Raw genomic sequence first — 16,424 nt, forward strand, 5'->3', positions numbered from 1 at the left:
AGTGATCTCTTAGCCATGTCTCCATAACCGACCATCGCCTCTAGCATTGAAGGAGCAGCAGAAGACGTCAAGTTCAACCCTATGTACATGTTACTGTAAGCACTGGACAGGAAGGAGTGTTTCACTTCACATATGTTATGGAAAACACATGAACTGAGAATATTAAACTCAAGCTCCTAAAACTAATGAGCAAAAATCATTCTACAAACAGGAACCCTTCCTGAACTTAAGAATTCGTGTAGACACAAAACTACACGGATTGTGTCTACACGTTAAACTTTTCAAAAAGCAAATGGGAACCTGTGGGCACTTGATTGTAACCCAGCTACTTGGGAGGCTGAAGCAGGAGGATCGTAAGTCAAGTATAAAGTGACACAAACCAACATGGGCAATTTAGTGAGACCTTGTCTTAAAATGAAAAAGCAAAGAGAGGCTAAGTGCATAGTTCAGTGTAGGCGAGCTGGCCAAGTTATGCAGAAGTCATTTGTTCCATGCATAGTAGCTATCTGTCTACTTACCAGCTACACACAAACTGCATGCCACACAGTCACCCAAGAGTTTACAAACACCGGCAGTCTAACAGGAACAGAGGGACAAGCAGACTTAGGCCATTACCTATTATTCCACATGGAGTTAGCTACATTCCATGAATGCCCAGTGGAAGTCTGGACAGCAGCAGTGGTGGCAGGCGTGATCAGCTCTGGCTCTGGGAAAGGGGGACTGGTGTGAAGTGAGTGGATGTGGGGAGCGGGCAGGAAAGTGCTGCTCACGGGAGAAGCCTTGAAGAGCACTTCATGTAGAGGGACCAGCAAAGGCAGCCCCAGAAACCACACTGCTGCAGAAGCTCATGGTCTGGTCTGGCTAGCGAGCAGCAAGCAAGAATTAACAACAGATGAGTGTAGAATAAAAGAGAAACCACCCGAGTCTCTTGGTAGCCACAGATATAACAGTCAGACCTACAGATGGAAGAGACGGCACAAGGCCCAGGTGGTACACATACGAACACACATGTATGTGACTGTCCATCATTCTCCTCCACACTGACTACCTTTTAATCCATCATTTACAACCCCTTTTGAATTCGACTGACGCAAAATCCATGTACCTTCTTTGTGTTCTTCATTATATGTTTCAGCAAGCCCAGAGTAAGACCTGGAGAATACAACCACAAGACAACTTCTTTAGATGGCATGTGTCTAGACACTGAATTTTTTATTTGACTTTAATTTTCTGAGACAGGGCCTCACTGGGTAGCTCCATCTGGGCTAGAACTTTCCTTTGTAGACTAGACTGGCCTTGAACTCACAGAGATCTGCCTGCCCCATGTCTCCAAGTGCTAGGATTAAAGGTGTGCTCCACCACCCCCAGGTTGGACAGGGGAAAGCAGAAAAGCTGGAGAGCAGTCACTATCGTGGAAGAAGACCCTGAAGATCTTCGCCCCTGTGACTTTAAGACAGTAACATTGCAAAGCACCGTTAGACTCGAAAAGAATCTCTGAGAGACGTGGTGCCAGGAGCCTAAAGGAGCCTGATAGGGTGCCAATTATTCTTTACAATGTATAATGCTTTAAAATTCAGAAATACAAGGGCTGATGAGAGATGCTGCCAGCTCAGAAGCGGGCATAATCAGGTAGCTGAGGTACTTGCTAGAAACCCCTGTGTCTACATGCACCAGACACCACAGCCTGCTGGAAAACACAGGTTCCCACAATCCGAGTAACTAGCAAAAGCTATGCTATATTTCCCCCATTTTTGTTTTTTTTTTCCTCCCTGAGACAGGGTTCTCTGTAGCTTTGGAGCCTGTCCTGGCACTAGCTCTGTAGACCAGGCTGGCCTCGAACTCACAGAGATCTGCCTGCCTCTGCCTCCCAAGTACTGGGATTAGATGCACACGTCACCACCGCCTGGCATTGTTATTTTTTTTAAAAATGGAGTCAGTGTGATATTGAGCCATCCGCCATCAACTTACCATTCTAATTTGTCATCCAGCAAAAAAAGTAGTTTTAACACTACCACAATGACAGCCACAGCCTGCACATCGTATTTAACTGTCCTTTTCTTTTTAGCTATAGGGTCAAATGTCAGGAAGTCCACTTCTCCGATTCCAGTCATCCTTACCACTTGGCAGGTCAAACTGTGCATTTCGTCTGTTGAAAAGTAAACAGTTAAACACAGATTAAATCACTTGGTTCACTAGGCCACAGTAATATACATATTCACAAAGTGTCTTTACATATCTGCTTTGTTTGTAAGGCAGGTTCTTGCCGTATAATTCATATTGGCCCCGAACTCACGACTAATGCCTTAGTCTCTGGAGTGGAGGCTGGGATTGTACTCTGTAGGCTTGCAACACCTTACCCAGAAACCTTTTATTTAAAATGTGATGCCACGTAGGAATTTGGAAAGCAATGTTTGATAAATAATACTAGAAGATGAGGCCAGTGTAGAAATAGTAATGGGTGCATCTTGGCAATCCTGACTTCCTGACACATTTATGTGTGGGACACATTGGGGTCGCATGCAGACAGCCACACATCAGCTTTGTGCTGCACCATACCTGTCCTTCGCCCGTGTCTCTACAGCAAGGTACACTTAACCTGTGTGTGGGATGGACCTCCAGGAAGCACCCAGCTGCTGGGTGCCATGGGAGCCCTGGAGGCTCAACAAGCTCTCAGCTAGATTCTCTGTTTTCCCAAAGAAACTAAGCATTCAGTGTAGGCCATACCTACAGCAGAAAGGCCGAATCACGGCAGACTTAGAACCTGAAACCCTAGGCCCTTCCCGATCATAGCATTCTGCATCTCTAGTCTGGTGTGACATCCGGGGCTGCCTGTTTCACAGGAGGCATCAGGGTTGCCTGGCACGCTTTTAGCACTATGTGGGCTAGCCTCCAGGATGCAGCAGCTGTTCAAGAAGGTTCCCCGGCTAGCTCAGTTCAGCCTTGAGCTCTTTCTCACCTCTCAAGGGCTGACATCACATTTGGCTGGTACTTTTGTTCTAAATTAGATTTGTTATGCAGCACTAATGCTCTCAGGTAAAGAGTGTAGCTTTTCCACACAGGCCATCAATGGCCCACGCTGCTGCTCTGTCTGCACTTAGACCCACCACAAAAACCACATGAGTTCTTCCAAGCATAAGTCACTCAGAACTAGACCTCTGTTTCTCAGTAGTATCCCTTTAACCACGTTGTATGGTCTGAATTATTTTAAGAAAGCATTTGAATTAAGTTCATGTTAGTAGGGACTCCCTCAGGTAGCTTGAGTAGTCTGCAGCTGAAAGAAAGGCCCTTCTGTTCTGCTTAAAAGATGACATAGGTACAGCCTCCCCTCCTCCCCTGCACACCGCAGCTCACCAGGGAGATTGAACTCCAGTAAATATTTCATGCACAAGATGTTGGGATGAAGGTAGCAATCTTCAGTTATGTCTGGAAAACGAGGTAAATCTAAAAATATGGCGACTTCAATCATGTTTTTATAGATGTCTTCATAGTCAGGCCAAGACTGAAATTTAAAAAGACATAATCAAGGCAGTAATTCTTGCAACAAAAATTATTTTAAAAATATTTTCTTTGGGCAGTGGTGGCACATGGCTTTAATCCCAGAATCTGGGAGGCAGGAACAGGTGAATCTCTGGATTCCAGGCCAGTCTGGTCTACATAGTGAGTTCCAGGAGAGCCAGAGCTATACAGGGAGACCCTGTCTCAACAAAACAAAGAAACAAAAAAAAAAAAAAAAAAAAAAAAAAATTTCTTAAAATTATTTTAAAGGTATTTTCTGACTTAAGATTAATATATGGGGAAGGAAGCTCAGCAGTCAAGAGCTCTTGTAGAGGACCAAAGACCAGTTCCCAGCACCTGCAGCAAGTGATTCAACTCAGTCACTTAGGTCCAGCTCCAGGAGAGCCAGCACCCTCTTCTGGCCTCCATGGGTACCTGCATGTACATGTGCATATATGTGCACATGTAAATATATAAATAAGTAAATAAATAAATGCATGAATGAATAAATAAAATCTTTTTTAAAAAGTAGTGTGTGGGTCGGTACGATGACTCACTAGGTACACGTGCTTGCTACCAAGCTTGATGAACTGAGTTCAACCCTGGGACCCACATGGTGGAGGGAGAGAATTGGCTTTGACAAGTTGCCCTCTGAGGTTCGTATATACCACATAGCATGTGTACTGGGCACTTGTACCTCCCTCAACAACATAAGCAGATAAACAAATGCAGTAAGAGAACTGTGTATTTATTAGGTTGGGCATGGCTGTGTACACCTTTCACCTCAGCACCTGGAAACAGGTGGAAGCAAATGTCTGAGTTCAAGGCCAGCTCTGTCTACACAGTGAGTGAGGTTCAGGTCAGTCATAGCAACACAGGAAGACCCAGTCACACACAAAAGTACTAGGTAGTCATTAAATAAAACTTAGAGTATAGAGAAAAATGTGAAAGGTAAATACTCATAAATTTGGCAATTTTAATGTCACATAGTTCTACTTGGCAATCCACTCGAGTCGCAGCATTGTTGTCACTGCTCTAACACCTCCCCCCCACCCTCTCCTGTGCTTCTCCAGTCATCCTCAGCTCACACACAGGAGCAGCCTACAGTGACCTGACAGACACGCTCCCGTGAGGATGATAACGCCAGCTCAGTCTACAAGTTAAAACTCTGCAGCTCAACTTCATACTATAGCCCCATACATAAAGGCAAGGACAATCCTCTTTGAAATTTAGAAAAGTCTGGAGTTTTCTAGAGAACATACTCTGCCCTTGTTTTTTTTTTTGCATCTCATTTGTCCACATGAAGCTTATGAACATGCTGGTGTTATAAACCAGCATCTCATGGGATTTCAGAAAACCCGAGGGGGACCCTGCTAAAGCTCTTCTTGACAGAAATGTTGCAAGCCTGTTGAGATACACACACACATACAAGAAGCCAGAATAGGAAACAACATGAATGTCTGTTGGGATGGGACAGATGAGTAGATCTTGGCATCTCACAGTGCAACGTGAATCAGCAATAAAATGCATGCTCTACATGCAATGTGAGGTTTCAAACCATAAAGTTCAAAGAAAGACGCCAGGCATAAGAGAAGGACGCAGTTCTTAAGAAGGACAGGGCTCAGGAGTCTGGGGCTGAGTCTTGTACACAGTTACGTCAGGACAGCTGTGATTCCATGGTAGGCTGGGGGAGATGCTGGAGGCTGAATGCGCAACTGCTTGGGCTGTGCAAACCCACTGTGCTGCACATGGTTATGACATGTGCGTTTTCCAGATGTCAGTTTACCTCAGTAAAAATTAAAAGGGGAGGAGGCAGGCAGTACCAGCTAAGTAAACTGCTCTGCACAGCAGCTTCGTGGGGAAACAGTCTGAAGACCATAGCTCAGGAAACCCACAAAATTCTGTGGGAAGGTGCGGGCCTCCAACCCAGCACTTCCCCAAGCAGGCACTCCATTGTTTCCTCTCTTCTTGGGAGGGGGTGGAGGCGCATGTCCTCCGGCTGAGAGCCCAAAGCCTGTCCAGCCCCAGACCTTCTACTTTTGACTTACTAGTAAAACTTTTCTCTAGTAACAGGACCAATCTCTCCCCACTTGGAGCTCAGGAAGACGGCGTTGTTGAAAAGTCCTGCTACTGAGTTGCATCTTTCCCGCCTACTAAACGTGTTAACGGGCTTGGGAGCCAACTGAAGGAATCATAATTTTTTGATAAAATTTCATGTTGTTAAATTCAGCTCTTCATAGATGGAAGGGACAGGGGTGATATTTAACAAGCGTTCAGGATTAGGTCTACAAGAAGCAGTTCTGTGCTGACTTCTAGACTTCATATCTGTGCTCATTTTACCTTCCGGTGTCATCATACCTATCCCTGCATTGTGCTTATTTTAACGTGATTTCATTATCTTGGTTTATGAATTTTACCTGGAGCAAAAAGCCTCCTAGTCCATGCTCTGTTATCAACACAGATTCATCTACGGCTGGGAATACAGAGCGAACTGCTCTCAGCTCAAAGTGGCAATGTGTTCTTTTAAAATCTTCTTAACGTTGAAACAGGTAATTCAACTTATATGTTAAAATACTATTAACTGTATTCTAAGTTGCCAATTTAAAAGAGAAAAAACACAAAACTTGCATCAGTCTTAGGGAAGTGTCTGTTTCCTTAAAAAAATCATTTAGAGCTCTGTTTCTCTGCAGAGAGCCTGGAGTATCTTTGAAGCTAGACAATTTTAGCATCGCTGACAGGATTTATGGCAGTCCCTAATCCTCTTAAATAAGGCAAGGAGGAGACATAAGTAAGTACTCTTTACCTTCAAGCAAAACACTACACGGCCCCTTAGAAAAATAATCACCTCACCCAAAAAAAGTGATTTAGTAGATGACAAACCCTGACAAACAGGTCGCTAATGAGCAGCAATTTGGTAGGCTAGTACACTAAGTGTGTTTTCAGAACGGCCACACAAAGAGCTGATCCATCAATCTAAACAGCTTGTCATGAGCTGGCCACCATCTTTTCAAATACGAACAGAAAACAATTACTCACAATGTAAATCTACTCACTTATACTTCATGAAGATTCTAAACTTTTCTAATCTTAAGCTGGCATTTTAGATTCCACTTTTAGATTTCCTATGTAAGTATTTTCCTTGGCTTGTAGTTTTGCTTTGCAACCCAAGCTGGTCTAAAATTCATTAGGTAGCCCAGGCTGGCTTCAAACTTGTGAGCCTCCTGCTTCTACCACCCAAGTTTTAGGATTATACATGTGAACTACCAGTCCTGGGAAAATTTATTTTTAAACAGAGCCAATTTCTAAATTTATGAATGAACCAGAATGTTTAAGGATAACTAAAGGGCATGCAGTAACATTCCATTTGTTTAAGGCGGTCTCCCACCGGTACTGTGCATCAATGTTACAACTGTATTATGTCAGCAACATCTAAGTCTCATCACTAACTGTGATCATAAGTTTCAGAAATACAGAACACTGCACTGATGACAACAACAAAGTCAGGAATGGTGTGCACAGGGGTGGTGTGCACAGGGATGGTGGTATACACAATGGGGTGGTGTGCACAGGGGTGGTGGTGTGCACAGGGATGGTGGTACACACAATGGGCTGGTGTGCACAGGGGTGGTGCACAGGGATGGTGGTGTGCACAGGGATAGTGGTACACACAATGGGGTGGTGTGCACAGGGATGGTAGTACACACAATGGGGTGGTGTGCACAGGGGTGGTGGTGTGCACAGGGATGGTGGTATACACAATGGGGTGGTGTGCACAGGGGTAGTGGTATACACAATGGGGTGGTGTGCACAGGGGTGGTGGTGTGCACAGGGATGGTGGTACACACAATGGGGTGGTGTGCACAGGAGCAATGCACAGTGGTGGTTCCCAAGTTAGAACTCTAATGACAGTTTTTTTAAAAAAAAAAAATCAACATGTATAAACTCTATACTTCTCAACAGTTACCTGATCCGATGTCAGCAGGGGAGGCATGCTTTGGTAGAATAAAAACTGACTACTAGTTACATAACACCGAGACAGGGTCCTTCTTCCCAGAAGACCCGGGCATACAGAATGAGGAGGCCTCTGCCTGATGCATCTGATTACTATTCAGTGAGCCCAGAGCAGGATGAAGGGCTTTTCCTTCAGTGCCGCAAATGAGGTAAAAGAATAATTATGTCACCACTGAACCCCACTCCTGTCGCAGGGGAGGCTGTCAATGAGACAAGGTTTGGCTTGACCATGGACACACTCCACAGCCCCACTGACAGGACTATTTGCGGGCCCATACTGCTCCTCAGTCTGGTTTTAGAAAAGGAATGCTTTTGCCTTTGTCCTACTGCCCCTAGTCCAGAGAGGGCAGTCAGTCTCTGATATTCACAAGATCCTAAGGCTCAGATAGGCAGCATGTAATTACCTTAAACATACAGGTGAGACTGCAGAACACCCCAAGGAAAAGGTCCCAAACATGCTGCAGAGAGGTGTAGCATGTTCTCAGTAGGTAAGCGGAGTCCACAGTATGCTAATACAGGGGCTTAGAGGGCCCCAAAGCAGCAGTCTGGAGGTCCTGCTCAGAGCTCGGCTTGTTTAGAAAGGTGAAGTAACATCTTGCTTCCCACTGACCTCTGGATTACCAGCTAATTAGTCCAACCTTCTGTGGCACAGTGTGGACTACAAAGGAAGGACAGAGGCAAGAGATAAGGCTTCTGTGCACGGCAGAGTGGCGTCTCTGGAACCACCACAAGATGCTTATTATATTTAATTTTTTGTTTTGTTTTTCAAGACAGAGTTTCTCTGTGTATCCCTGGCTGTCTTGGAACTAGCTCTCTACACCAGGCTGGCTTCGAACTCAGGGATATCTGCCTGTCTCTGCCTCCCAAGTACTGGGATTAAAGGTGTGTATCACCTCACCTGGCTATATATTTTTTTTTGAGACAGTGTCTCTCATTAAATAAATAGCTCAAGCTTTTCCCAGTCTCACAATCCTGTTTCATCCTTCTGAGTGCTGGGGTGCCAGGTGTGCCATAGTCTTATGCTTACTAGAGTTGGAGGTGTTCCCATGGATCAGTGAAGCCTCCGTGGCTCTCCAGGGTGCACGATATGCCACTGTGTGTGGGAACTAATGCACAAACACAGTGGTTTCCATCCTTATTTTCTTCTGCAGTGGCAGAAATCCTCAGTTGGTTTTCTTTGAGACGCACATACAGGCTCACTCATTTCAGTGATGTTTAAGAAATGGGAGACCAGGAACAAAAGCCCTAAGCGGGTTTCTGTACTGTGTAGCAGTAGTGACCCCCGAGAGAGCAGTGGGACCAAGGGAGCTGGACACACCTGTTGCCACCACACTAGGCTTCATTTCCCTTAGGTGGATTTCACGCTGTCAGATTGTTATTCTGACAGAGATTGCACAAGCACACTCAAGAGCACATGTGACTTACTGAGTGAAAGGGTGAAGGTCTGAAGACGGGGTGTGCTAACCTGATCCACTAAGTCCTCCATTTGGTGCTGCTTAGGCAGTGATTGACAGCTCTGGAAGAGCCTTTTTCTTCCTTCAACCAAATGGGACCTAGTTTCACGAAGGGTGTATGATTGCTCCAAGGCGAAATGAATCATCATGGCAGGGTGCCACTCAGTGGGTTTGGCTGAGCCTGTATTACATCTTTTCTCTCTGCTTGTCTGGAGGGAGGCGAGAATGCTGCTGTCAGTACTCAGAACACCGCGTGTGCACTGCAGAAGGACTCTGTTGTCTTCTTCAGCCCCACTAACCAAGTACAGTGACGTGATGGGAAATGGTTAACTCTCAAGAGGAAGAGTTAGAAAACCAGCCAAGGACAACGGTTGGATATATGCACCACCTAGTACCTATTTATAAACGTATAAAAGAATCATGGCCCCAAAGATAGATGCTGCCTTCCTGCCTGTCGGTCATTAGATAAACTGTATCTAATGGAGACCAGTGTGGCTAGGGCCAACATTTTTGCTCCACTGTTGACTTAACTGTTGTGTGAACAGGGTTTTCCCTGAAGAAGACAAGGTGTTCAGCCTAACTCTATAAGAAGACTCGAATGATGTTTGCTAGAAGCAAACGCTGCTTCAGAAACAGCGCCACTGTCCATCCAGAACCTTGGTTGAAAAATGAATCAGAAAGAATGCAGACATGTTATCTTCAAGTTAATTAAGTAAACAACATAACACAAACGCTGTCCACTTGGGGCTGGGAGTCACAACTCAGAAAAGGAGATGGCGGGAAGAAACGAAGCTAAAGTGCATACTGTCGGCTCGGCAGACTGCCCGGAGTCAGATGCCTGTAAGAAACAACCCACTTGCCACTCTTGGGGTCCCACTGCATTCCTACTGACTGTCCCTGGGCTGAGAGCCCCAAAGAACTAGAAGAACAGCTAATGGAAAGACACAGCTCCCATTAGGAGAGCCAGAAAGGGGTTTAAAGCCTTTTTCAGTGGGGTGGTTGCTCTTGGAATTCTTAAGGCAGGCTAAACCTCCTGAAATAACAAAAATAGAGCCAAACCCATAAGAAAACCAGTCCCCAGGAGGCGACACAAACTCAGGTGCCATTATCTTCGTGACCATCTCTGAGTACAATCACACCTTTGTCACTTCTGGAGGAGGCGCAGCTGCTGAAGAGGCCAAGACTTAGTGGGGAAAGCAAAGACATGGGAGGGGAAGAAAATGCTCCTTTGTTAGTGAAAGCCATTTCCACTGAAAAGTTTCAACACCCTGTAGTGGAGTGAACGCACTTCTGTGAACACAGGCAAGGCACACAGTGAAGGAGAGCCGCCTGTCTGTTAGACAAACCCTGGTCCACAGCAGCCAGACCTTCCCCTGCTCTTGAAAAGCCAAGGCTGGTGTAGGCCACCACTCCACCTGATACAGATGTGACACAAGGCTTCTAGAGTAACACCGATCCATTAATTACAACCGAGGGAATCACCCAATTAGTATGTTTTGTAAAAGACCACAAGGCTATAATAAATTGTTCCAGCATGCATTTAAAAACAGAGTGCTTGGGAAAGCATTTTAATTGAATTTCACAAATATTCCGGTGAGTTGATTTCCCTTCATGAAGCAATGCTTTAGGACAGGCGAGGACAAGCTGGAGTTTCTGTTACACAACAGGGCTCCTGTGATAAAGCACATTACAATATCCCATCAGAGCCGACTTCCTCCTCTGGCCGCACCCTGCCCTGGCTGCTGTGGAGCTGAAATCCAGCTAGAAAGGAGCTAGCTAGCACTAGATTCACCTGTGCATCCAAAGTTATCACAAAATTTCGTCCCAAGAGAACTGACAAGGAATAAAATTATCACACACACACACAAGCACACACACATACAAACACATACATAAACACCATAGCATGTATTCTTTATGTAGAAAGGATAAAATGAATTTCACATATATTATGATTCATAAAAGAGCTTGCCAGGCTATTTCAGACTGCTAGAATTATCGTTGTTTTTTTTTTTTTAATTTTTCGAGACAGGGTTTCTCCGTAGCTTTTGGTTCCTGTTCTGGAACTAGCTCTTGTAGACCAGGCTGTTAGAATTATCTTAATGGTTACACGTTTACTGTGTAGTAACAAAGGGTACTTCTTACGCTCATTGTGTCGTGTGGTGAATGCAGTGCGTGAATGGAGGATACAGCCTTGGTCCCCGGGGGTGACTTTCTTTCTTTTTTTTTTATATTTATTTATTATTTATTATGTATACAATGGTCTATCTATGTGTATGCCGAAGGCCAGAAGAGGGCACCAGATCTTATTACAGATGGTTGTGAGCCACCATGTGGTTGCTGGGAATTGAACTCAGGACCTTTGGAAGAGCAGGCAATGCTCTTAACCACTGAGCCATCTCTCCAACCCCCCGGGGGTGACTTTCTCACAAACATTTGCAGTCAAATCTAAGTCCTGCAAACAGATGCAATTAGGAACTGACAACCAGGGAGGCCTTGCCACCTACAGAGATGGGGACTTGTTCCGGCCCCAGGATCAGAGCTGGGAACAAACTTGTGGGTTGTGCTGACTGTAGTGCTCCAGTGTCACAGCCTCTTACTAAAGGAGATTAAGGACTCGTGTCCGGTGGCACAGATAATCCCCACTTGGAACCGATGCTGGAAGAGCTGAGAGGCTATTTTTTTTTTTTCTCAGCAGATTTACACCTGTCAATAGCAAGAGCAAAGCAAGTCCCTACTCTCTTCCTGGGTAGTGCAGGGAGGAGAACCGTGGGCTGAACACACTGGGCACTGGGGTGTAGTAGCACAGGATCAAACGAAATCACAGGTAATCCACATGAAATCACCAGTTTCACTTGGCATAAGTATGGCTCTCCTAAAAGCAATATAAATGTCCCCTCATAGACACCCTTTCTGAGCACTGCTGGCTTGAGGAAGGACTGTCGAGGACTGGTGAGGTCTAGTGAGGATCACAGAGCTAACAAAGTGATTTCTCTCACAACTGATACTGACACGCCCATGATTCTTACTGTTAAATGCCCTAGCTTATAAACAGAAGTGATACACCTCAGGAATTTACTACACAGACCTACTAGAATTCTTGTTTATTTTTACTTCATGTGCGCTGGTGTTTTGCCTGCATGTTTGTGTGAGTGTTGGATACCCTGGAACTGGAGTTACAGTCAGTTGTGAGTTGTCATGTGGGTGATGGGAATTGAACCCAGGTCCTCTGGAAGAGCAGCCAGTGTTTTTGACCACTGAGCCATCTCCCCAGCCCATTTTAAAAAATAAAGAACAAAATATTACTCTTTAATGGACTTCTGATGTATTACACAAAATTATGTCAGAAACAGTCTAGAAATTTCGGGTTTGGGTGGAAAAATAAAAACTTCAGCAAATCAATTTGAACTCTCCCCAAAGCAAAGTGTTTAAATGTATTTTGTTTCATATTGCTCTCTTATCATTTGCTCAACCACACAGACTAAGCTCTTCCACGCATACAGTTCTTGTGGACTGAACCAGCAAATATGGTCCTAAGTCATGAAGAATTTATGCTTCATAGTGGGGTTATTTGCATTGGCTTGGCCTGTGAGGGTGTCTATGAGAGACCGTCCAAATTGAGTTGATGTGGGAGGACCCAGTTCACAGTGGGCAGTACCATTCCCTAGACAAAGAGTCCTGAACTGTGTAAAAGCTGAGAAATCCAGTTGAGTACCAGCAAACAGCAGGCATGTGTTTAATTCCCTCACCTCCCGATTGCAGATTTGGAACATGAAGAGTTGCTTCAAGTATCTGTCACTGACTTCCCCACAATGGCAGACTATCAAACAGACACTACTCAGGTCTAAGAGAGAAGAAAACTCCACTATCTGTGATGATATGGATGAGCCCAGAGCAATTTGGCACAGAAAAGCAAATATCTCACTTGCATGTGGGATTTTTAAGAAGCTAAAATCACAAAAGTTGGGAATAGTATGATGGTCACCAGAAGCCAGGCACTGGGTGATGGAGGGACATGGGCAGCTGTTGGTCACAGGGTAAAAAGTTTCAGGTGGACAGAAGGAATAAATCTGGCAATTTATTACACAGCAAGAAATTGCAGTCAACAATAATGTCGTAAGTGTTTTAAAATAACTGAAAGCAAATTTCAAAGGTATCATTGTAGGACTGATGTAGATAAACCATGTGGTGGCACATGCCTGTGATCTCATGGGGAGCTGTACCAGGAGGGTCACAAATTCAAGTCCAACCTGGGCAACTGAGCAAGAGTCTGCACCAAAGTGAAAACTTCAAAGGCTGAGGATATAGCTCAGTGGCAGAGTGCTTGCCTGACATACACAGGGCCCTGGACACAAAGCAGAAGGGACATAAAGTGATGGGTGTGTCAGTCACACTGGATTATTCCATCTGGAGTACTAACAGTAAGGCATCAAGATGGATTATTCCATCTGCAGTACCAATAGTAAGGCAGCAATATAGACTTCATAAATGGATCAACTAAAAATACTAAGAAAGAAAACATAGTTGACAGAAGAGATTATCAAACAAGCCTTCTACGTAACCAAGACCATGGCCTCCAAAACCACACCCCACCCATAGGAAACGTGTTTTAGGTAAGTGCTCTACTGCTCAGCTAAACTTCTGCAGGGGCGTGTCTTGATTATGAAAAGATGACAGAGATGACAATTGGGGTTCTAAAACCTAAGACTGAGCAAGCACTGAGATGCCTGCAGATGTTCAGGGAAAACACGCTCAGCAGCACTGACGCCTGTAGGTGTCCAGGGAAGAAATGCTCGGCATCTGAACTCCGTTCTGTGTGTGTAAAGCTCAATACTGGAACACTCTTGTGTCTGCCCGGAGATTAATCACTCTGGAAATGACCTTTCATCATAAACAACAGAGAAGTGAAAAGAACATGCAAAGGAGTTTTCAGGGATGGGACAACAGGTCACCCTGAGCAAAGACTCCAAGGAACCTGCTTCCAGCCCAAGCAGTTGTCAACTGCACTGTAAGGAACTGAGGTGTGACGGTCCTATGGTCTGGTGGAGGAGGGAGTCAGGAACAGATTTCCAGAGGTAAAATAGATGTAGTTCCCAGGCAGATTCCAGAGTAAAGCTGCATGGGGAGGAAGCTCAGGGGATCTACACAAGGAAGCGGGCACTAACGCTGCTGCTTGCACTAGAGAAGATAAGGCAGGAGGAATGCTCTGAGTTCAAGGCCTGCCTAGGACACAGTGTGATGAATCTTCTGAAGACAACCGAACACCAGAAGCTTGGGGTAAGGCGTTTGTCTGACAGGCGTGAGGTTCAAGGTTTAACCCTAGTACTATCAAAATAAAATTGCAGCCTTAAACAGCAAAGCCAAATCAACAACCAAAGCAGACATCTGCTCGAAGGTCCTGCCAAGCCTTCAGCGCAGGGCAGGCCTGTGGGGAAAGCAAACACTCGAGGCCAGTGAACGCTGCAACACTAATCACCGGGAAGCCCCAGAGCTAAAGGAAGCTTTGTGTTGGATTTTCAGCACCAGGAGGGAAAAAGGAAACCAGTGAACAAAAAGGGATTATTATTGATTTGCTCTGGTTCTGAGACTGAGCCTGGGCTGGTGACCTCAGACTCTGAATCTTCCTGCCTCAGTCTCCCAAATTCTGGGGTTACAGGCAAATACCATTGTTCTTAACACCATCCACACACCCCCAAATAGGGCAGGGGGTAATCTTTCTAAAAAAGAGATTTTAAAGTCTTTTCAACAGACATTTAGTTAGACTAAGAAATAGAGGGAAGCCACAAACAAAACAGGACACAAAAGAAGACATTACAGCTGACACCAAAGAAACACAAGTCGCATTAAAAACTCTCATGAACAGCCCCAAGAAACTCAACCTCCCCAAGGCTACGGCCCTTTAATAAGCTTCCTCATATTGTGACTCCCCAACCACAAAATTACTTTTGTTGCTACTTCATAGCTGTAATTTTGCTACTGTTATAAATCGTAGTGTAAATATCTGTGTTTTCCAATGGTCTTAGGCAACTCCTGTGTGTCATTTGACCCCCAAAGGGGTCACAACCCACATGTTGAGAACCATTGCACTGGGGACTCTTGTGAAGAAGTACTTTGTCAACAGATCGGAAGAACTAGAAGGAATGACCTACCAAGACTGTAGCTTAGGCCACAGACAACCTAAAGACAAGGGAACATCAAAATTGAATTGGTAAGAAAATTCTTCTAAGAAGGACAAGTCCTGGACTGGAAATTTTCATGGCTGAATTTTACCAGACTTTTAAAGAACTAAGTTTAATTTTCCTCAAACTATTACCAAAAAATTAAAAGGGGTAAAATTCAATGAGAAAGAACAGCATTACCTGGCACAAAACCAGACAACTCCAGTGGAATAAAACGAAAATTAGAGGTCAATGTCACTCATGAGCAGAGATGCAGAATTCCCAACAAAACACTAGCACACTGAATCCAAGAGCACACTAGTCATATAGCACAATCAAATGTGATTTATCCTGGAGATGAAGATAGCTCAGCACACACACATCAGTTCATGTGACAAGATGCACCAATAGAATGAAGGGAAAAAACTATCTTTGTACATGAAATATAGAAAACCCTAAATACCCAACCAATAATTAGATCTGACAATGAATTCAATAAATCTACAGAATGAAAGGTCAACATGCCAGAGTCTGTAGCATTTCTATGCTCTAATAAGTACCAAGAAGTCTAAAAAGTGGCCTGGGAAACCAAGAAAAAACAATCAAACAGGTAATGGAGTACTACTCAGCAGTAAAAAACAATGACTTCTTGAATTTTGCATGCAAATGGACAGAAATAGAAAACACTATCCTGAGTGAGGTAAGCCAGACCCAAAAAGAGGAACATGGGATGTACTCACTTATATTTGGTTTCTAACCATAAATAAAGGACATTGAGCCTATAATTCGTGATCCTAGAGAAGCTAAATAAGAAGGTGAACCCAAAGAAAAACATATAGTCATCCTCCTGGATATTAACCTTCATCAGGCGAGGAAGGGAGACAGAGACAGAGTCCAACATTGGAGCACCGGATTGAAATCCCAAGGTCCAAATCAGGAGCAGAAGGAGAGAGAGCACGAGCGAGGAACTCAGGACCGCGAGGGGTGCACCCACACACTGAGACAATGGGGATGTTCTATCGGGAACTCACCAAGGCCAGCTGGACTGGGTCTGAAAAAGCATGGGATAAAACCAGACTTGCTGAACATAGCAGACAATGATGACTGCTGAGAAGTCAAGAACAATGGCACTGGGTTTTGATCCTACTGCACGTACTGGCTTTGTGGGAGCCTAGGCTGTTTGGATGCTCACCTTACTAGACCTGGAAGGAAGTGGGAGGTCCTTGGACTTCCCACAGGGCAGGGAACCCTGATGAGAGAGGGGGGGAGTTGATTGGGGGAGGGGGAGGGAAATGGGAGGCGGTGC

The 16,424-nt window shown here is 44.8% G+C and overlaps 1 protein-coding gene across 4 annotated transcripts in view; it reads right to left on the reverse strand.

The window, feature by feature from the left end:
* The window catches only part of Taf1b (TATA-box binding protein associated factor, RNA polymerase I subunit B), a 64,118-nt gene that overhangs the window by 8,709 nt on the left and 38,985 nt on the right, over positions 1 to 16,424 (reverse strand). For 3 of the 4 annotated variants that reach the window (XM_057781993.1, XM_057781968.1, XM_057781984.1), the window contains 3 exons: positions 3,352 to 3,499; positions 1,969 to 2,146; positions 1,049 to 1,152 (listed from right to left, as the gene is read on the reverse strand). In XM_057781993.1, the coding sequence (XP_057637976.1) occupies positions 1,049 to 1,152; positions 1,969 to 2,146; positions 3,352 to 3,499 (430 nt within the window). The remainder of the gene's footprint in view (positions 1 to 1,048; positions 1,153 to 1,968; positions 2,147 to 3,351; positions 3,500 to 16,424) is intronic. The other variant, XM_057781976.1, reaches the window with a different exon arrangement.

Source organism: Chionomys nivalis, chromosome 1, assembly GCF_950005125.1.
Source record: "Chionomys nivalis chromosome 1, mChiNiv1.1, whole genome shotgun sequence".
Taxonomy (NCBI): Eukaryota; Metazoa; Chordata; class Mammalia; order Rodentia; family Cricetidae; genus Chionomys; species Chionomys nivalis.